General features: G+C 45.2%; 1 protein-coding gene and 1 non-coding gene across 3 annotated transcripts in view; one reads left to right on the top strand and one right to left on the bottom strand.

The window, feature by feature from the left end:
* Positions 1-430: 430 nt before the first annotated feature.
* Positions 431-504, bottom strand: TRNAI-AAU (transfer RNA isoleucine (anticodon AAU)). The gene has a single exon. It is a non-coding gene; the product is annotated as a tRNA-Ile (tRNA).
* A 2,632-nt stretch (positions 505-3,136) lies between these two features.
* MOK (MOK protein kinase) overlaps positions 3,137-22,433 on the top strand; it is a 71,735-nt gene continuing 52,438 nt past the window's right edge. The window contains exons 1-4 of one of the 2 annotated variants that reach the window (XM_073608822.1): positions 3,137-3,397; positions 10,789-10,903; positions 16,796-16,885; positions 17,085-17,155. In XM_073608822.1, coding sequence (XP_073464923.1) covers positions 3,391-3,397; positions 10,789-10,903; positions 16,796-16,885; positions 17,085-17,155 — 283 coding nt within the window. In that variant the 5' untranslated portion in view covers positions 3,137-3,390. The remainder of the gene's footprint in view (positions 3,398-10,788; positions 10,904-16,795; positions 16,886-17,084; positions 17,156-22,433) is intronic. The other variant, XM_073608821.1, reaches the window with a different exon arrangement.

A 22,433-nucleotide genomic window follows, 5' to 3' on the forward strand; every position in this document is an offset into this window, starting at 1 on the left:
GATTTTTATTACATAAACAGGATCATTCTTGCCAAATCAAAACATTACATTTATCTACTGGACTTTTACTTATAAATGAAAGAGCTGTGATTTATATCACATAGAAAGCAGGATCATTTATGTGCAATTTTTATCTATCTGTAATGAAAAGGTTGTGAAATGGATGACTTTTTTTAAATGTAATATTCGCTCTATTTGAATGTCCATCATTTTTAAGAACTGTGTAAAAGGATCCTGAGGACATATTATGATCCATCCTGTCATCACAAGTGCTACAGATTATTTTTTTTACAAGATTAAATTTGTATCTATACAAGATCAGCTAGATTGGAAAGCGTAGAATTAAATGTAACCTGAAATCAATATAAAAAAATGTGGTCGGAAGGAGCACTTTTGTCTATAATGTGAGGGGAATAAAAAAAAAAAAACATGGCCCGTACGGGGATCGAACCCGCGACCTTGGCGTTATTAGCACCACGCTCTAACCAACTGAGCTAACCGGCCTTGCTGGTGATTGGAAGCACATTGCTGTCACTGAAGATAAGAGATACAGTGATAGAGAGCGAGAGAGATACAATGTATAGGTAGTAGCTGTTCAGTGTGCTTTAGCTTGATGGAGATAGCTGCGAAACGTTTTACTCCCCTCTTCCTGACCAGGCCATTTTTTGCAATACGGGACTGTGCTATTTTAACTGAAAATTGTGCGATCGTGCGAGGCTGCACCCAAATAGGATTGATGTCCTTTTTTTCCAACAAATAGAGCTTTCTATTGGTGGTATTTGATCACCTCTGCGGTTTTTATTTTTTGCGCTATAAACAAAAAAAAAGGCCGACAATTTTGCAAAAAAAAAAACAAAAACTTGTGATAGATTTATGGACTTGTTGCTTTTTTAAATTGTTTTTACTAGTAATGGCGGCGATCAGCGATTTTTTTTTTAGCGGGACTGTGACATTGCGGCGGACAAATCTGGCACTAAGTGACACGTTTTGGGATGCCAGTGACACCAATACAGTGATCAGTGCAAACAAAAATGCACTGTCACTGTATAAATGACACTGGCAGGGAAGGGGTTAACATCAGAGGCGATCAAAGGGTTAAATGTGTCCCTAGGGAGTGATTTCTAACTGTGGAGGGGGGGGGGTGATGCTGTGACTGGAGGAAAACAGAGATCCGTGTTTCTGCACATGATCTTTCCGTCCTCCTCCCTCACAGAACGGCGATCTGCCTTGTTTACATAGGCAGACCGCTGTTCTACCTCTCCTGTGAACCTCTTCTGTGAAAATTCCTATCGCATGAATGCGTCTGTTTAACTAAGTTCTTGTCTTTATTTTTTTGTTTTTTTCAGTATCTCCACAAAGTTCCTGTTTAACTAACCACTTGACCTCCAGAAAATGTACCCCCCTTCATGACCAGGTCATTTTTTTGCGATACGGCACTGCGTTACTTTAACTGACAATTGCGCGGTCGTGCAACGCTGTACCCAAATAAAATGTATGGCCTTTTTTCCCACAAATAGAGTTTTCTTTTGGTGGTATTTGATCACCTCTGCGTTTTTTTTTTTCTTGTGCTATAAACAAAAAGACCATAAATTAAAAAAAATAAAAAATATATATATTTTTTACTTTTTGCTATATAACATATCCAAAAAATTCTTTAAAAAATCAAATTTCTTCATGACCAGGCCATTTTTTGCAATAGGGCACTGCGTTACTTTAATTGACAATTAGTCGTGCAACGCTGTACCCAAATAAAATGTATGCCCTTTTTTCCCACAAATGTATGCCCTTTTTTTCTTTTGGTGGTATTTGATCACCTCTGCATTTTTTTTTGTGCTATAAACAAAAGACTATCAATTTAAAAAAATAAAAATATATATATATTTTACTTTTTGCCATAAAACATATCCAAAATTTTTTGACAAAGTCACATTTTTTCATGACCGGGCCATTTTTTGCTATACGGCACTGCGTTACTTTAACTGACAAATGCGCGGTCGTGCGACGTTGTACCTAAATAAAATTGATGTCCTTTTTTCCCACAAATAGAGTTTTCTTTTAGTGGTATTTGATCACCTCTGTGTTTTTTTTTTGTGCTATAGACAAAAAGACCATCAATTTTGAAAAAAAAAAAACTATATTTTTTTACTTTTTGCTATAAAACATATCCCAAAAAATTTTTAAAAATCAAATTTCTTCATGGCCAGGCCATTTTTTGCGATACAGCACTGCGTTAGTTTGACTGACAATTGCGCGGTTGTGCGACGCTGTACCCAAATAAAATGTATGTCCTTTTTTCCGACAAATAGAGTTTTCTTTTTGTGGTATTTGATCACCTCTGCTTTTTTTTTTTTTTTGCTATAAACAAAAAGACCATCAATTTTGAAAAAAAAAAAAAAAAAATTTTTTTTTTTTTTTTTTTTTTACTTTTTGCTATAAAACAGATCCAAAATTTTTTTAAAAAAAATCTAATTTCTTCATAAATTTGCGGTGGCAGCAGCTGGGATGTCTGTTTGCCGCCCTCCCCAAAAAATATAGCACCACCAGCCGCCGCTGCTAATGACATATCATTGTTACCTACTCCTTATGTCATGTACCTTTCTGTAAGTGTTCTCAACTGTTTAAAAAAAAAGTTTGTATAGTAATGTCAGCCGATCCAGGAAATTATTTTTAAATGTTAAACAAAAAAATTGCAAACATCATCATTCTATTTTTAGCAACTGTAATTTTCAATTTGAATAGAATATAACTGTCACTGCTTTGAAAATAAAGAAACCAGCTTTCTCCATTGAACCTAATGTATATTATAACTCTAGACAAGCACGTCACAATCTATGGCATGTTACTACATCTTCTACAGCACATATGAGAAAAATCTACATGCGCCCGGCTAGCTCAGTCGGTAGAGCATGAGACTCTTAATCTCAGGGTCGTGGGTTCGAGCCCCACGTTGGGCGTTAATTTTATTTATTTATTTTCAATCCTCTTTTCCTTCAACCGCTATGATATCACACACGTCCGGATCTCAGTGTCAATCTGCACATACAGCGCCGTGGTGATTTATATTATCCCTCCCATACTGTACAATTGCGTTCTATCACCTCCCGGGGAATACACGCCAATGACTGAGAGATAAGTGGGCGGGGCATGGCGGCGCTCTGACGTCCCGTAGCACGTAGGTTCCGCCCTCTGGTGTCCTGGTGACAGGCGGTGGAGGCCTCAGTGTCAGAGTTGCCAGCGGTTGCCTAGGAGACGGCGATACAACATGGCAGCCTTGTGCTCTCCAGGACTGTGCCCGGGACCCTGAGGGCGAGGAGGGAGCGATGCCAGTGCCAGACCCCCCCTGACACCAGTCAGCTGTGAGGAGAGGCTCCGTGTGGTGCCGGTGACACCATGAATAGTGAGTGGAGGAGGGGAGGCTGTGTGTGCCGTACATAGGAGTCATTGTTATTTACCTGTATACAGTGTATGTGTGTGTCTATATATATATATATATATATCTATATATCTCTATATCTATAGATATAGAGATATATAGATATATATAGATATACACATGTATATATCTATATATAGATCTATATAGATATATATATATATATATCTATATAGATCTATCTATATAGATATATATAGATATATATCTATATATATATATGCACACATCTATAGATATATATATATATATATATATATATATATATATATATATATATATATATATATAGATCGATCGATATATATATATATATATATTAGAGATCTCTCTATATATATATAGATATATATATGTGTGTGTGTGTATATATATATATATATATATATATATATACATACACATACTCGCCCATTAGGTACACCTTGCCAATACCGGGTTGGACCCCCTGTTGCCTTCATTCTCCGTGGCAGAGATACAACAAGGTGTCGGAAACCTTCCTTTAGAGATTTAGCTCCATAGTGACATGATAACATCACTCAGTTGCTGCAGATTTGTCGGCTGAACATCCATGACTGCCATCTCCCGTTCCACCACATCCCAAAGGTGCTCTATTGCAGTGGTTCTCAACCCTCAGTCCTCGAGTACCCCCCCCAACGGGCCGCGTTTTCAGGTTTTCCTTTACTTTGCACAGCTGCTTTAAATGACATGGTATTGACAAGAGCTATTTTATCTAAGGGAAGTTCCCAAAACACGGCCCGTTTGGGGGGTACTTGAGGACTGAGGTTGAGAACCACTGCTCTATTGGATGAGATGTGGTGAGTGTGGAGGCCATTGGAGCACAGTGACCTCATTGTCCAGTGGTGAGATGATTGGAGCTTTGTGACATGGTGCATTATCCTGCTGGAAGGAGCCATCAGAAGATGAGGACACTGTAGTCATAAAGGGATGGACATGGTCAGCAACAATACTCAGGTAGGCCGTGGTGTTTATACGATGATCAATTGGTACTAAGGGGCCCAAAGTGTGCCAAGAAAATATCCCCCCCCCACCATTACACCCCCACCACCAGCCTGAACCGGTGATACAAGGCAGGATGGATCCATGCTTTCATGTTGTTTACACCAAATTCTGACCCGACCATCTGAATATCGCAGCTGAAATCTCATCAGACCAGGAAATGTTTTTCCAATCTTCTATTGTCCAATTTTGGTGATCCTGTGCCAATTGTAGCCTCAGTTTCCTGTTCTCAGCTGACAGGAGTGGCACCCGGTGAGGTCTTCTGCTGCTGTAGCCCATCTGCTTCAAGGTTGGATGTGTTGTGTGTTCAGAGATGGTATTCCGCATACCTTGGGTGTAACAAGTGATTTTTTGAGTTACTGTTGTCTGTCTATCATCTGGAACCCGTCTTCCTATTCTCCTCTGACCTTTGACATCAATAAGGTATTTTCCTCCACACAACTGCCGCCCGCTGGATATTTTCTGTTTTCCCCACCATTCTCTGTAAACCCGAGAGATTGTTTGGGCGGGAAAACCCCAGTAGCAGGTCGTGCCCCACGTTGGGCGACTGAATGTTTAGTATGTTTATTTCTTCTTCAAACGGCTATGATAGCAAATCAATGTTAATTAGTCACATTTAACTTTATGAAATGTCTTCACCACTACAGATCCACCACACTTGAATGTGACTACCTACTACTAGCTATAAGATGTCATGTTCCCCATTCAGGTATTATCATTGGGTGACAATTTAGTAGGCAGACAACCAATGTACCATCGGTGGGACAGGTCAGAAAAGCTCCCCCTATAGCTGCTGTCCCATGTCCTGTACAAGCGGCAGTAGTTTCTCCCTTCCGTGTCTGACTACTTTGGTAGCATTGACTACATTGGAACCACTACTTGACCACATTGGTGGAACCACTGCTTGACCACATTGGTGGAACCACTACTTGACCACATTGGTGGAACCACTGCTTGACCACATTGGTGGAACCACTGCTTGACCACATTGGTGGAACCACTGTTTGACCACATTGGTGGAACCACTGCTTGACCACATTGGTGGAACCACTGCTTGACCACATTGGTGGAACTACTGCTTGACCACATTGGTGGAACCACTGCTTGACCACATTGGTGGAACCACTGCTTGACCACATTGGTGGAACCACTGCTTGACCACATTGGTGGAACCACTGCTTGACCACATTGGTGGAACCACTACCTAACTACATTGGTGGAACCACTCTGTTTCACCAATGGTCCATAAACCATCATGTGTCTCTGGGTGTGGGACACACTTGTGGTTGCCATGATTTCTTGGAAAGGATACTGACTTTGTGATCTTTTTCCAATTTAATAACATTGGAAACAATTAGCCAGTCAGATTCAATACTGGGCAGGTGACATCGCTAGGCAAGCCCCACCTACGCCAGCTGTTGTGCAGTGCTTGGTGCCCGAGGGGGTCTATGATAGTCACATTCAACTGAAAGAAATGTTTTCATCATTATAGATTAAGCCCAGTTGAATGTAACTGATTACTACTAGCGATGGGGTGCCAAGCTTCCCATCCAGGTAATATCATTGGGTGATAATCTCATGTCTATATGGAGGGAGATCTGGTGGACCATCAGTGAGACAGGTCAGAAAAGCTTTCCTAATAGCTCTTGTCCCTTACCCTATGAGAAGTGGCAGTACCCCCCCCCCCCCCCCCCCCCCCCGTTCCTGACTACATTGGTAGAATTGTGAACGTTCACTTAACTAGCCCATTTCAGTCACCAATGGTCAATAAGCATGTATCTTTGAGTATAGGACATACTTGAGGTTGCCATCTTTTCTTGGGCAGTGTACCAGCTTTGTAGTCTCTTTTCTATTAATAACATTGGAAACATTGTAATTTTTACCAGCCAGTCAGATTAAATATTGACTTTGGATCAGTGGTGGTGTGTCCATTAAGGGCGCACGGGCGCCACCCCCCTCTATGTATCATGGATAAATTCATGCATGCATCCACGGCTGCTGCTGCCACCCCCTATTTAGGCGTCCAGCCTCTTTTCGGATGCCGGGCGCCTGAATTACACCTCTCAGCCAGTCAGGAGGCATGGGTCTAATACCCATCACCTGATTGGCTGAAGGCACAAGCGATCCCATTGACCACCTAGCAGAAGGCAAGAAGAGACGCACGGAGGACATAGAAGCCACTGCCTGACCCGCGCTACTCGTCCCACAGCTCGCCTCTGTCACCCGCTGCCTAACCCACCATCACGATGGGGTAAGTGCTGTTCAGACAGCGAGCGAGCGGGCAGGTGTCACAGTGGCTGCATATGATGGGCACAAGTTGGCTGTATATGATGGGTACAGTTGGCTGTATATGATGGGTACAGTTGACTGCATATGATGGGCACAGTTGGCTGCATATGATGGGCACAGTTGGCTGCATATGATGGGCACAGTTGGCTGCATATGATGGGCACAGTTGGCTGCATATGATGGGCACAGTTGGCTGTATATGATGGGCACAGTTAGCTGTATATGATGGGCACAGTTGGCTGTATGTGATGGGCACAGTTGGCTGTATATGATGGGCACAGTTGGCTGTATATGATGGGCACAGTTGGCTGCATATGTTGGGCACAGTTGGCTGTATATGTTGGGCACAGTTGGCTGTATATGATGGGCACAGTTGGCTGCATATGATGGGCACAGTTGGCTGCATATGATGGGCACAGTTGGCTGCATATGATGGGCACAGTTGGCTGTATGTGATGGGCACAGTTGGCTGTATATGATGGGCACAGTTGGCTGTATATGATGGGCACAGTTGGCTGCATATGTTGGGCACAGTTGGCTGTATATGTTGGGCACAGTTGGCTGTATATGATGGGCACAGTTGGCTGCATATGATGGGCACAGTTGGCTGCATATGATGGGCACAGTTGGCTGCATATGATGGGCACAGTTGGCTGCATATGATGGGGACAGTTGGCTGTATATGTTGGGCACAGTTGGCTGTACATGATGGGCACAGTTGGCTGCATATGATGGGCACAGTTGGCTGTACATGATGGGCACAGTTGGCTGTACATGATGGGTACAGTTGGCTGCATATGATGGGCACAGTTGGCTGTACATGATGGGCACAGTTGGCTGTACATGATGGGCACAGTTGGCTGTACATGATGGGTACAGTTGGCTGCAAATGATGGGTACAGTTGGCTGCAAATGATGGGTACAGTTGGCTGTATATGATGGCACAGTGAGGCTGCATTTGATATTTTCATTTCAGTATTTTTCAGAATGTTTCAGTTCGTTTGTGCCCCCCTCCCCTTCCAAAAAATTTTGAGCACCAACCTCCACTGCTTTGGATATGTCGATGCAGTTTTTCTATGTAACCTTATTTACATTGCTTTTATGCTATGCCTAATATGGTGCGGTAATTTGTACCCTACTCCTTGAAATCTAGCATTTTATTCAACTTTTCTTCATATATATTTGTTCATTTTATGTAAATTTTGATACAATTAAACGTTACCTTTTTAAAAACCTTTTGTGACGCTCTTGTGCCTTTTAAACTCCATTTTTTTTAGGGGGGAGCCATGTTTTTTTCACATATTCTAGGAATGTTGGCCTATAAAAGCAGATAATACCACCTTCAATTTTTGTTGTTTTATCACCAATGGTCAATAAGCATGTACTTCTGAGTATAGGACACACTTGAGGTTGCCATCTTTTCTTGGAAAGTATACCAGCTTTATTGTCCTTTCTTTTTTCTATTAATAACATTGGAAACATTGTAATTTTTTTACCAGCCAGTCAGATGAAATATTGGCTTGGTGAAGGCACCCATACATGGGATATCGTGTGAAGGTTCTCATTTATCCAAGTCATGGTATAGTAGGGTTGCCACCTTTTCTTCAAGCCAAACCCGAACACTTTAGCAGCACAGGGCAAATATATTTTTTCTTACTAAACGTTATAGGATTATAAAAGACCTGGGTGCCCCAAGAAGAGTAGTAATGCGACGCTCATATCGTGCCGCGGTGAACAGTGGGTGTAGCCAAATTGCCCTTGCTGACATCATCGCCCCGCCTTTCAGTGATGTGGAACTTGCCCTCAGATAGCCACCCACAGCTCCCGAACAGCAACAGATTTGTGTGTGACTATCTTGGTTGCTTGTGAAGCCACAGCCCCGTCTGAATAATGTTCGGGTTTTAACCTGGACAGGTGGCAACCCTATGGTATAGCTAGTTGTAGTTAGTCACATTCAGCTGGATAAAACATCTTCACCATCACAGATCAAGTCCAGTCGAATGTGAACAACTACTGTTAGCAATGAGATGTCATGTTCCCCATCCAGGTATTATCATTGGGTGACAATCATAGGGAGGCAGATGTCTGGTGGACCCTCCAGGGAATAGGTCAGGAAAGCTTCCTCAATAGCTGTTGATCCTGTGATAAGTGGCAGTTCCATTCTTCCCCATTCTTCCCCATAACAAATGTTGCCCCCCCCAGGACAAAAGTGGTAGAGAGGAGGAGAAAGCGGGTAGTAGGTGGGGGCTGTGCTGTCTGTACACAGAACTTAACACAGCTTTACTCAGATAGGACTATACAGGATTTGATTACTGCCTCCACCCACAGTTTCTGCTGTGGAGACAGGAGCAGTCTGAGGAGAAGAATGGTGGGCGGATAATCAAATCCTGTATAGTCCAATCTGAGCGATCTTGTGTTAACTCCCCTGTACAGACAGGAGGGAGAGAGCACAGCCCGCACCTTCTCCAGGCTCTCTCTGCTACTATGTGTACTCCTGTTGGCAACCCAGAATGGTGTGCGGGCAGCGCGTAATGTCCTTAACAACTGATGATGTCAACGGTTGGTAGGACGTGGGAGGGTGACCTGCACACCTTTCTGGGTTTCCGAAAGGAGAAGAGATAGCAGCAGAGAGCTCTTGTCTGTACATGGGAGTTAACACAGGATCGCTCAGATCGGAGTGTACAGGCAGTTTTTTATCCTTTTGCCACAACACCCCTGAGGACTCTTTGTGGCACCCCAATTGAGAAACACTGGTTGATACCATTGGGGTATGGTGATGTGCAGTTAGGAAAAGTAAAGCCGACTGCATTTTTTGAAGGCGTGACCAACACAAATGTGTGTAAATAAATAAAAAAAAAAAAGAGCCAATAGTTTGTGCTTCCTGTATCTTGTGAAATGTGCAAAAGATCATTGCAAGGCATACAAAAATGCTGTACAACCTTCCTTGCACCCCATCCGAAAACATGTCTATTGTGGCAAAACGAGACCATGCCACTGTGTAAAATGGCAGTCTAGGCTAGAATTTGTAGAAAACAAGCACAGGTTACTTCTGCCTTAGACCGGAAGTGATGTCATGACGTTGCTCCGGTCCTCCAAGGCCATAGAGGCGATCAGAGCTGATCTGGTTTCTGTTCGTCTCAGTAACCAGCCAGCCGCACTGTCAGATCGTTTCTCAGGTGCGCTGGTAAATACCGGAAGCCCGAGAAATGCTGGTGAGCGGCGGGCCATCCCCTCCCACTTCAGAAAGTGATCCAAGAGCTAATGAGCCACTCAGACCACTTTCATGAGAAAGCCAGCCTCCAGCTGAAAAAAAAGATACTGGGGATATGGCTGATAGCTTCAGCCATAACCCCGGTAAACCTTGCGCAAACCGCAATGTGTGTAAATATAAGTATTGTGGTCGGCAAGTGGTCATATTTGCAACTTTGCAAGCTTGACCAAGTCAGATTTATCATTTAGTGGGGAATTTTTATTTTGCCGTGCTGGGCTTTGTTTTACTTGGCTTCTTCTACTTAGTATTAAAGCATTTGTTACCCCAACACTTCATATTTCTGATATGTGTCTGCTGTACCATGTACTTGTATGAGCAAGTCTCCTGTTCTCTTTGTATTGCTTTCCATGTATGAAATCCCTGGTGTTCCTGCCAGTCCCTCTGCTTTCCTGTTAAAAACTGACCACACCAAGCAGGAGAGTGCACTGTGGTCAGTTCTCTAGCCGTGCTGGGAACTCGGCCTGCTCTCCTCCAATGATCAGACTTGTTCTGACACCCCCCCCGCTGCACAGCCATTCACTGGGAAGCTCAGTATGCTGCTGCTTCTCCTCCCCCCAACTCTTATGCAGCTGAGAACAGAGGGAATGTGATCACCTATGTGTGTATATATATATATGTGTGTGTTTTGCCTTTCATTTCTATTTTACATTGAATGGGGTGTATTACAAGGTGATCGTTTACAATGTACATCAGTAATTTCTCATGTGTAGTTATGGCTTAGTAAAAATATAAAAAATAAATCACAGCTTTCCATTTTTTTTGTGTTTTATTCCAGAATATAAGACAATCAATAAAATAGGTGAAGGGACCTTTTCAGAAGTGGTCAAAGCCCAAAGTTTAAAAGATGGAAACTACTACGCGTGTAAGAAGATGAAGCAACTTTTCAAAAGGTATGTGAATTATTGTCCTTTTCAGGGGTTTATCTAAACTCTATCTGGACCAAATACAGGAAGGCATTGGGCCCAGAAGTCTCATATAGAGTAGAGTGACCAGGCATTTCCAATTTACGGGGACCGTCTCTGATCCTTCATTTTATTGTGAAGTGAAAGGAAAATAATAAATGGTTTTCAACATTTTTTACAAATAAATATGTGAAAAGTGTGGGGTACATTTGTATTCAGCCCCCTGAGCCAATACTTTGTAGAACCTCCTTTCACTGCAATTACAGCTGCAAGTCTTTTTGGGGATGTCTCTACCAGCTTTGCACATCTAGAGAGGGACATTTTTGCCCATTCTTCTTAGCAAAATACCGTATTTTTCGGCATATAACACGTACTTTTTTCCCCTGAAAATCAGGGGAAAATCGTGGGTGCGTGTTATAGGCCGATCCCCCCCCAATTTTGTGTGATCGGAGCGATTGCCGCGATCGCTGCCGACATACACAGCCGTGTGTGAATTCAAATATGGCGCCAAGACTGCAGGGACTCGGCGGAACCGAGATACACATACCCGAGAGTCCTCGGCTTTTCTTTGCGCCGCTTACTGCAAGCAGCGCAGAGAAAAGCCGAGGACACTCGGGTATGTGTATCTCGGCTCCGCCCTGAGTCCCTGCAGTCTCGGCGCCATATTTGAATTTACACACGGCTGTGTATGTCGGCAGGGATCGAGGCGATCCCACAAGGCTGCACTGGGGCAAAGCTGCACTGACATGGCTGCACTGACAAGGCTGCACTGGGGCAAAGCTGCACTGACAAGGCTGCACTAGACACTGGAGCAAGGCTGCACTGACAATTCTGCACTGGGGAAAAGCTGCACTGACAATTCTGCACTGGGGCAAAGCTGCACTGACAAGGCTGCACTAGACACTGGAGCAAGTCTGCACTGACACTGACAAGGCTGCAGATGGACACCGATAACGCTGCATTGATGGGCATTTTAATGTAAGTTTTTCTTCTTTAAACTTCCCTCCTAAAAGTTTTTTTCCTTAAAATTCCCTCCTAAACTTGGGGTGCGTGTTATACGCCGGCGCGTGTTATACGCCGATAAATACGTTAGCTTAAGCTCTGACAGATTGGATGGAGAGCGTCTGTGAACAGCAATATTCAAGTCTTGCCACAGATTCTCAATTGGATTTAGGTCTGGACTTTGACTGGGCCATTCTAATGCCGCGTACACACGGTCGGACTTTTTGACTGGACTGGTCCGACAGACCAAATCCGGCGGACAATCCGATCGTGTGTGGGCTCCCCCGGACCTTTAGCGGACTTTTCCAGTCGCAAATCTGACGGACTTTAGATTTGGAACTTGCTTAAAATTTTTACGTCGTAACTCCGCCGGACCCAGAAATCCACTCGTCTGTATGCTAGTCCGACGGACAAAAACCAACGCTAGGGCAGCTATTGGCTACTGGCTATCAACTTCCTTATTTTAGTCTGGTGTACGTCATCACGTACGAATCCATCTGACTTTTGTGTGATCATATGTAGTTAAGTCTGTTCGTTAGAAAGTCTGCCAAAAGTCCATCGAAAGTCTGTCGAAAGTCTGTCAGACGGGCTGTCGGACTTTTGTAGCCGAAAAGTCTGACAGGTGTGTACGCGGCATAACACATGAATATGCTTTGATCTAAACCATTCCATTGTAGCTCTGGCTGTATGTTTAGGGTTGTTGTCCTGCTGGAAGGTGAACCTTCGCCCCAGTCTCAAGTCTTTTGTAGACTCTGATGCCGTGTACACACGAACGGACTTTTCGACCAGACTGGTCCGACGGACCGAGTCCGGCGGACAGTTCGACCGTGTGTGGGCTTCATCGGACCTGCAGCAGACTTTTTCAGTCGAAAATCTGACAGACTTTAGATTTGGAACATGTTTCAAATCTTTACGTCGGAACTCCGCCGGACCCCATTCCTATCGAAAAGTCCGCTCGTCTGTATGCTAGTCCGACGGACGAAAACCGACGCTAGGGCAGCTATTGGCTACTCGCTATCAACTTCCTTATTTTAGTCCGGTGTACGTCATCACATACGAATCCGTCGGACTTTGGTGTGATCGTGTGTAGGCAAGTCCGTTTGTTGGGAAAGTCCGTTGGAAGTCCACCGAAAGTCCATCGGACCAGTCCGGTCGAAAAGTCCGCTCGTGTGTACGCGGCATTACAGGTTTTCTTTTAAGATTGCCCTGTATTTGTCTCCATCCATCTTCCCACCAACTCTGACCAGCTTCCCTGTGCCTGCTGAAGAAAAGCATCCCCACAACATGATGCTGCCACCACCATGTTTCACGGTGGGGATGGTGTGTTCAGGGTGATGTGCGGTGTTAGTTTTCTGCCACACAGCGTTTTGCTTTTAGGCCAAAAAGTTAAATTTTAATTTCATCTGACCAGAGCACCTTCTTCCACATGTTTGCTGGGTCCCCCACATGGCTTCTCACAAACTGCAAAGGGACTTCTTATGGCTTTCAACAATGGCTTTCTTCTTGCCACTTTTCCATAAATGCCAGATTTGTGGAGTGCATGACTTAAGCCCCGTACACACGGGCCAAATTTCGGGAGACAATGGGCAGTTTAAAAAAGAAACGGCCGACATTCAGCCTGTGTAAATGTTGGTCTGTCCGGCAGCCGACTGACTCCCGATCAGCGCTCTCAGCCAATGGCAGACAGCACTATTCATAGTATTCTGGCGGGGGCGCATCCCCTTGTCGGAGCACAACAGATTAGCGGGGAAGATTGCTGAATTAGCCTTGCATGGTTGATACATCGGCTCTGACCGGAGCTGTCAGTTTACAAACTGTAGTGTGTACCTGGCTTAATAGTTGTCCTGTGGACAGATTCTCCCACCTGAGCTGTGGATCTCTGCAGCTCCTCCAGAGTTACCATGGACCTCTTGGCTCTTCTCTGATGAATGCTCTCCTTGCCCGGCCTGTCAGTTTAGGTGGACGACCATGTCTTGGTAGGTTTGCAGTTGTGCCATACTCTTTCCATTTTCGGATGATGGATTGAACAGAGCTCCGTGAGATGTTCAAAGCTTGGGATATTTTTTTTTTATAACCTAACCCTGCTTTAAACTTCTCCACAACTTTATCACTGACCTGTCTGGTGTGTTCCTTGGCCTTCATGATGCTGTTTGTTTACTAAGGTTCTAACAAACCTCTGAGGGCTTCACAGAACAGCTGTATTTATACTGAGGCTCCATTTACTAATTAGGTGACTTCTGATGGCAATTGGTTCCACTAGATTTTAGTTAGGGGTATCAGAGTAAGGGGGGCTGAATACAAATGCAATGTTGAAAACCATTTATCATTTTCCTTCCACTTCACAATTATGAGCCACTTTGGGTTGGTCTATCACAAAAAAAACCCAATAAAATACATTTACGTTTTTAGTTGTAACGTGACAAAATATGGAAAATTTCAAGGGGTATGAATACTTTTTCGAGGTACTGTAATAAGGGAAAAACCTTCTAATTTGAGGGACAAAAATAAAAGCCTCTCTGAGGTTCTAACCCTTCCTTGCTCCCTCCAAAATGTAATGCTGAATTTGAGGAATTCAGCTCCTTTGTGAAAAATGAAGACACTCTATAAGTTAAAGGGGTTGTAAAGGTAAATAACGAAAATAAAAAAAATAACAAACATGTCTATACTTACCTACTCGGCCGGGAAGCTCCTTTTTTCAGATCCCCAACCGGTGCTCCTGGTCCCTCCTCTCTGTCCAGTGCCCCTGTTTTGTCAGATTAGGTGACCCATCAGAATTTGTAACGGAAGTGACGTTCCGTCGCCACCATCTTGTTACACCCTGCACTCGTCCACAGTAAGAATACAGTGAGAAGGCAGCAAGCGGACATCTTTTTACACCCACTGGAGCCTTGCATTTCACACTTATTTTTAACAGTAAACTGAGCTTATATAGTGAAATACAGTATTTGAAAATCCGTCTGACTGTTTAGATGTTGAATTTTAAAAGCAGCGCAAGCCTGCTGATCTCACAGGTTTGCTAATCTGACAGCACACCGCTGCTTTGAAAAATCAACATCAAAACAGTCTGACGAATTTAAAAATACTTAATTTCACTATACCCTGCCAATACTCGGCAATACCCTGCCAATACTCGGCAATACCCTGCCAATACTCTGCAATACTCTGCCATACCCTGCTAATACTCTTCCATATCCTGCCAATACTCTGCCATACCCTGCCAATACTCTGCAATACCCTGCCAATACTCTGCAATACTCTACCAATACCCTGCCATACCCGCCAATACCCTGCCATACCCGCCAATACCCTGCCATACTCTGCCATACTCTGCCATACCCTGCCAATACTCTGCCAATACCCTGCCATACCCTGCCATACCCTGCCAATACTCTGCCAATACCCTGCCATACTCTGCCATACTCTGCTAATACTCTGCTAATACTCTGCCATACCCTGCCAATACCCTGCCAATACTCTGCAATACTCTGCCATACCCTGCCAATACCCTGCAATACTCTGTTATACCCTGCTAATACTGTATATTATTACAGTGGGGGAGATGACGTGGATATTACAGTGGGGGAGATTTTTTTTTTGTTGATCCAAAAATTATCCAAACCGTGACTCCTGATCCGAGGAACGATCCGAACCGTGAGTTTTTTGATCCGTTGCACCCCTATTCACTATATAAGCTCAGTATACTGTGAAATGCAGGACTCCGGTGGGTGTCACAAGATGTCCGCTTGCTGCTTTCTCACTGTATCCTTATTGTGGAGGAGTGCTGGGTGTAGCAAGGTGGCGGCGACGGAACATCACTTCCGTTACAAAATATGACGAGTCGCCTAATCTGACGAAACAACCCCATGGGGGCACTCGTGCGTGCTCGCAACCGAGTACCTCTGCTGAGTCCATTGGCACAGACAGAGGGACTCGGCCCCTGCTCCGTCATCACTGGCTTTGATTGACAACACTGGGAGACAATTGCTCTCCGTGCCCCAGCAAAGCCAATGAGACCCAAAAGTAAGGGGAGAAACGATCTGCTGATGTTTACGGTGCTGGATCGAAAGGGGTCTCAGGTAAGTAAAGGGGGGCTGAGGGGGCAATGCTAACACCTAAACATTTTTTACCTTAATGCAAGAAATACATTAAGGTAAAAAATGTTTACACTTTACAACCCCTTTAGGCCCAGCGAGCTGTATGACACCTCCTGGGCTTATATTTATATATTTATATTTTATAGTACTCCCGGAAGACATAGGAGAGGTCGCTGATGCTTCTGAGCTCTGCATCTTGAACATGAGTCATTGAAGCTGCTATGCCCGCCTCTCCACTCCTCCTCCCCGATCACAGAAGCCTTGGTATTATGTGTACACAAAATACCAAGGCTTCTGTGAATGGGCATCAGAGGGGAGGGGCAGGTATAGCTACTCCTGTGTATTTCTCTCCTCTCAGATCCCCAGACTCTCTGGCACAGCAATAAACTTGTTGAATGTAAATTATAGCGATAAGCCCAGTAGTAAGGATGAGCTCGGGCATGTTCGCACACTCCACATGCAGAGCCCGCCAGGAAGTCGGCACGGCGCTGCGCTAATCACAGGCAGTGAGACATTTTCCCGATGTGCGGCTGCAGAGATGGAATTCTGGAATTCAGCTTTAAGAAAAAAGGTCCACTTGGAGCCAAATCCGTACAAGATGGATTCTGATTCTCTTTTCCCATGCTCAGCGCATTTAGCAGTTTTAATTAAATAAGCCTCTATGCGTACCTTTTTTATTTTATTTTATTTATTTTTTTTAGCATTTAAAAAAATATATTTTAAAAGAAGATGCAACAAAAATCCCGATAATGAGAATCTGTTATTATTTATTTCATATCTCAAGCACGGAGCAAGTGAATAATTTGAGAGAGATCCAAGCACTGAGGAGGCTGAGCCCGCACCCGAATATCCTGGCTTTACATGAAGTGCTTTTGTACGTATCCTATTTTTCTGCTTATTTTCTGTAAAAAAATTTCTATTTTTCTTTTTATTGATTCTTGTTGCAAAGCACGTGTATTTTCAATTACATTTGGATCTAAAATGCAGATGATCCTCTTTCGTAGTTTGTAGATATGAGTTCTGAGTCACGGTTAATCTTTGTGGATTACTCTGGATGCTTTTCTGTGTTCCAGTGACAGGAAATCGGGATGCCTGGCTCTGATTTGTGAATTGATGGACATGAATATCTACGAGCTGATAAGAGGTAAATAAATCCTGCCATTAGAAGTCTTATCGCGCTCTCCTTCAGCAATACCCAATTCCATCTCCTGCTTGCAACAAAGCTCGGCTGCAGGGATTTATGGAAATTCAGCTTTACTTATTCCATTTCTGATGTATTTACTTAGATGTAAACACTGGAAGACATTAAAGTGGTTGTAAAGCAAGGTTTTTTTTTTTTTATCTTAAGGCATTCTATGCCTTAAGATAAAAAACCTTCTGTGTGCAGCAGCCCCCCTAATACTTACCTGAGGTCCATCTAGATCCAGCGATGTTGCAGGAGTGTCTTGGCTGCCCAGGACTCCATTGGCTCCCGCTGCTATCAATCAAAGTCAGTCGGCCAATGAGGAGAGAAAGGGGGCAGGGCCGGGCCACGGCTCGGTGTCTGAATGGACACAGGGGGCTTTGGCTCGGCTCGGGTGCCCTCATAGCAAGCTGCTTGCTGTGGGGGCACTCGGCAGGAGGGAGGGGCCAGGAGCACTGAAGAGGGATCCGAGAAGAGGAGGATCGGGGCTGCTCTGTGCAAAATCACTACACAGAGCAGTTAAGTATAACATGTTTGTTATTTTAAAACAAGAAAAAATGTAATGTCACTTTAAGAATATTGAAAATGACTTTGGAAGTCACTGACATTTTATAGGTTATGTGAGATTTTAATGATTGGGTTTATATAAACTTTAAAGCGATTCTAAGACCCAGTTCACACCATAGAAACGCAGTCCAGATGCGTTCCGAATGTATTTCTGCATACGCAGTTTTTGCGCATTTTTGGTGCCTTTTTGACGCATTACAGTGCATTTTCTCCCTCCTTTTTTTCTTCACCTTTAAATAAGGATGTGTGTTTCAGTGCATTTTTTTTGTGTGCGTTCTGGTGTGTTTTTGATGCGTTTTGCCACGTTCCAGTACAGTTCAGTGCAAAGAAAAAGGCAGCATGTTCTACTTTTTTTCTGGAACTGGAACTCACTGGAACTGAGCGCACTGGAGTGAACTATGCCACTGAAAACCATATAATCTACTTTTCAAAAACTAAATGGACTGCATGTGGTGTAAAGTGGCCATCGAGGTTTTTTTTTTTTTTTTTAATAACAAACATATCACATTTACATGCTCTGTGTAATGGTTTTGCACAGAGCAGCCTCGTTCCTCCACTTCTTAGGTGCCCTGCCGGCGCTCCTGGCTCCTACCCCTAGACCAGTGCCCCCAATAGCAAGCTGCTTGCTATGGGGGCACTGGTGCGTGCTTGCTCCCGAGCCCCCCTCTAAGCATCCATAAGACACACAGAAATGTAGCTCAGCCCTGCCCCACTCTCTCCTCATTGGCTCACTGGCTAGCGGGAGCCAATGGCTCCTGCTGCTGGGTCTCAGCCAATGGGGAGAAAGAGACAGGGACAGCTGAGGCTCCTGTGCGCATAACTGGATTGAGAGGGGGCTCAGGTGAGTATTAAAGGGGCTGTGGGGGGGAGCTGCACACAGTAGATTTTTCACCTTGACAAAGTGCAGGCGCGCAAAACTTGTTAGTCACGGTCGCCTCGGCAACACCAAAGAGCTCACGATCCGCCCAGCATTTGCCTTCTCCTCACTTCCTGCCTTGACAAGCGGTTTCTGGCTCTCGCACACACCTTGGATGATCCACAGCGCCGTCCTGGAAGCCAAGTCCCAGCTCGCCTGATCAGCCAGCCTGACTATTGAGACCCCATGACGAGCTCTACAGGACACCTCCCGGTCACAGTGAGTCCGGCTATCCAGCCACCTGCTGGACTGCAGTGAGCGTTTTTCTCCCCCCATTCCATCTGGGCATATTCCATCTACAGGGTGTGCATTGAGGATCGCTACACCAAGCACCCTTGCTGATATTAACCTCTTATCCTCTGGAGTTATAGCGGTATCGTTTTTACAAGTATTCGGAGTACTTCATTTCTGGCAATGGTCTGTTTGTAATCAGTGTGTTTTTAGTTCTCCATTGCCAGCCGTTGTTTCTAACTTTTATGTGCATCCTAATAAATGAACTTGACTGTTCACTTCATCTATTATCTTTTTCACTACTGTTCCCATCGAGCGCTGCAATTGTGTTTATTTTGTTGCCCACTTCCTCCAGGAGTTAGCAGCTGCACTGGGCTCCAGCCGTCTTTATATACCATCATGGCACGACAATAGTTTTCCATATCTGTCAGTTTTAGCGCTTAAGGACCCATTTTGTGTTTCTTTTTCGGAGAGAGGAGGGGGGCCTCGCGCATGCGCAGTAGGGTTCCCGGGGTGAAGCCGTAAGGCTACACTGCCGGGCACCCTTACCTGCAATGGCGGCGGCAGCACCCGACAGCTGATGGAAACATCAGCTGCGGTGCTGACTTCGCGGGACTCCAGGACAGGTAAGTGTCCTATCGTTAAAAGCCAGCAGCTGCAATATGTGTAGCTGCTGGCTTTTAATTTTTTTTTTTTTTTGGGTGGAACACTTTAAGGCTTGTAGGAGGAGTTTTTTCATCTGACTTTACTATGAGAATGCATGACCCCTGACCCTGTCTGGACAGTCCTGATTGGCTCTGTGCTGATCACATGCACCCTCCCAAAAAATAAAAATAAATAAAAAAACCCTCTATAGCCATACACACCAAACTGAGCATGTGCAGAGTGTTTCCTAGGGCTCTGTACTATCAGGAGATGGATTGGGGACAGTAAAAGAATGGGAGGATCAGGAAAAAACACGATCAAACAGCCTTTATACACAATGCAGAAGATTAACCCCTTAGGTTCCACAGCGAGTATAGCAAGCATGCTTTACTGCCTATACAGACAGATTTTACTGTTGTGGGTTTAGTAACACTTCAAGTGTCAACCTCCCACCTGAACCGCTGAATGGAAAACGCACCAGACTGTGCACAGAAACTGGCCCCGCATGTACGTGAACTGAGCCTAAGTATATAGATTGTTTGGTTGCTATGAGTTTCTGTGCTTTACACAATCTTATTACACACCCCAAATTTCTATACTGAATAAAGCTATAAGTGACAAGAACAAAGCTTTGCATATGTCATACCACGTTCCATTCTGTTGCTATGTACAGAACAGCTGCTGAGTAAAGAATCTGAATTCCCTGTATGTACTTGTTAATCCTGGAAACCTGAAAGCTCTTTGTGGGGAGATCACGATGACGGCACCCTCTGCGCCTCTCTGATTGTTTGCTCTGAGAACAGGGAAGTACCTTGTGAGTTAATCATTCACTCATTTTACTTGTTGTGAATGGAGCACTTTTATAATCAATAGCTCTATCTTTTATTACACCGTGCATAGAAAAGCTTTTTATTATTGACTGTGCAAGTACATAAGAAATGCTTTCCGTTTTCCAAGGATAACATTATGTTGGCTTGTACAGCGTCTTCTGCAATTTAAACAATGTGCAGTGCCATACCTCCCTACTTTCTGAGATAAGAAGGATGGACACCTAGCATGCCGGGATCCTGGGATTTATTCCAGCTGACTATGCAAAAACATCTCCGTTACTTCCTGGACACAGTGGACAGACCTAAGGACTTGACACAGGAAGGGGCTCACTAGCTGACCCATAGCTCCCAACTGTCCCTGATTCTGAGGGACTGTCCCTGATTTGGAGCAATGTCCCTCTGTCCCTCTTTCCTCCTCATTTGTCCCTCATTTTGGTCTGATCTATATAGTTGTATATAAAATTAACTTTTTATCTATCAAAAAGTGTTTTCCAGCGCTAAACCTTTCATCCGATTTCTATATTGCTGCATTTGTAACTTCCAAGAGCCAATATAAAGAAATAGCAGTGGTAAAAAAAAAACAATCTTTATTTTAACCTTGTTTTTTTGTACAATTCTCCTTTAAGGGGGCGTGTCGAGGGGTGTGTGCATACTTATGCGTACACACCCTGCATTTTGCGGCATGTTTCTGAAACTCACGGCAAAGCACACATTTTCTGTGTGGTTTGCCATTCGTTTGAAAACACACACATGTGAATAGAGCAACGTGAGCAAGGAAACAAAAAGCCTTCTAATACACTAGTGTGAAGCAGAGTAGAGCCATCTTAGAGCATATGTTGTATATACTCAGGCCATCTTTAACGAGGAGCAAAAGGGGCAGCTGCCCAGGGATTGTTGAGGGGCCCAAAGCAGCTGCCCCTTGAGTCCCTTGTCATGGGGAGGCCTGGACCGGTGGCGGGGGGAGCAGGTAGAAGCAAGAGGGAAGAGCAGCAGGTGCAGCATACCCGACGCTGCGGTGGCACCACCCAGAGACTGGATTTGTCCAACCCACCATCTCTCAACCCCCAGCTCTGACTGCGGGCCTTGAGAGCAGGCAGATCGGGGCCCACTGAGGACGGGCGGGAGGCGCAGGCAGCCAGAGAATGCTACCCGCCCTCCTCTTCACCCCCAGCGCTGACAGCAGGGCTCCCAGGGCAGGCAGGTCGGGGCCCCCAGACAAACAGCGGGAGGTGCAGGCAGCCAGGGACTGCTACCTGCCCTCCCCTCCACCCCTGACTTTGACTGCGGGCCCCGAGGGCAGGCGGATCGGGGCCCCCAGAGGACCAGCAGGAAGCACAGGCAGCCAGGGACTGCTACCCGCTGGTACAGTTGCCGGGAGGGGAATGGAAGGTACCGGGCATCACACACACCTACCCACAGACAGGGGCAGATGGGGCTAGTGGTCTCTCTCTCTCTCTCTCTCTCTCTCTCTCTCTCTCTCTCTCTCTCTCTCTCTCTCTCTCTCTCTCTCTCTCTCTCTCTCTCTCTCCTCCCTCTCCCCCCTCCCTCTCCCCCTCTCTTTCCCTCTCCCCCTCCCTCTCTTTCCTCTCCCCCCTCCCTCTCTTTCCCTCTCCCCCCTCCCTCTCTTTCCCTCTCCCCCCTCCCTCTCTTTCCCTCTCCTCCCTCTCCCCCCCTCCCTCTCCCCCCTCCTTCTCCCTCTCCCTCCTTCTCCCTTCTCCCTTCTCCCTTCTCCCTTCTCTCTTCTCCCTCCTCTCTTCTCCCTCCTCTCTTCTCCCTCCTCCCTCCTCCCTCCTCCCTCTCCCTCTCTTTCCCTCTCCCCCCTCCTCTCTCTCCCCCCTCCCTCTCCCTCCTCTCTCTCCCCTCTCTCTCCCCTCTCCCTCCTCTCTCTCCCCCCTCCCCCTCTCCCCCCTCCCTCTCCCTTCTCCCTTCTCCCTTCTCCCTTCTCCCTTCTCCCTTCTCTCTTCTCCTCCTCTCTTCTCCCTCCTCCCTCCTCCCTCCTCCCTCTCCCTCCTCCCTCCTCCCTCTCCCTCTCTTTCCCTCTCCCCCCCTC

Source organism: Aquarana catesbeiana, linkage group LG13 (assembly GCF_042186555.1).
Source record: "Aquarana catesbeiana isolate 2022-GZ linkage group LG13, ASM4218655v1, whole genome shotgun sequence".
In the NCBI taxonomy this organism is placed as follows: domain Eukaryota; kingdom Metazoa; phylum Chordata; class Amphibia; order Anura; family Ranidae; genus Aquarana; species Aquarana catesbeiana.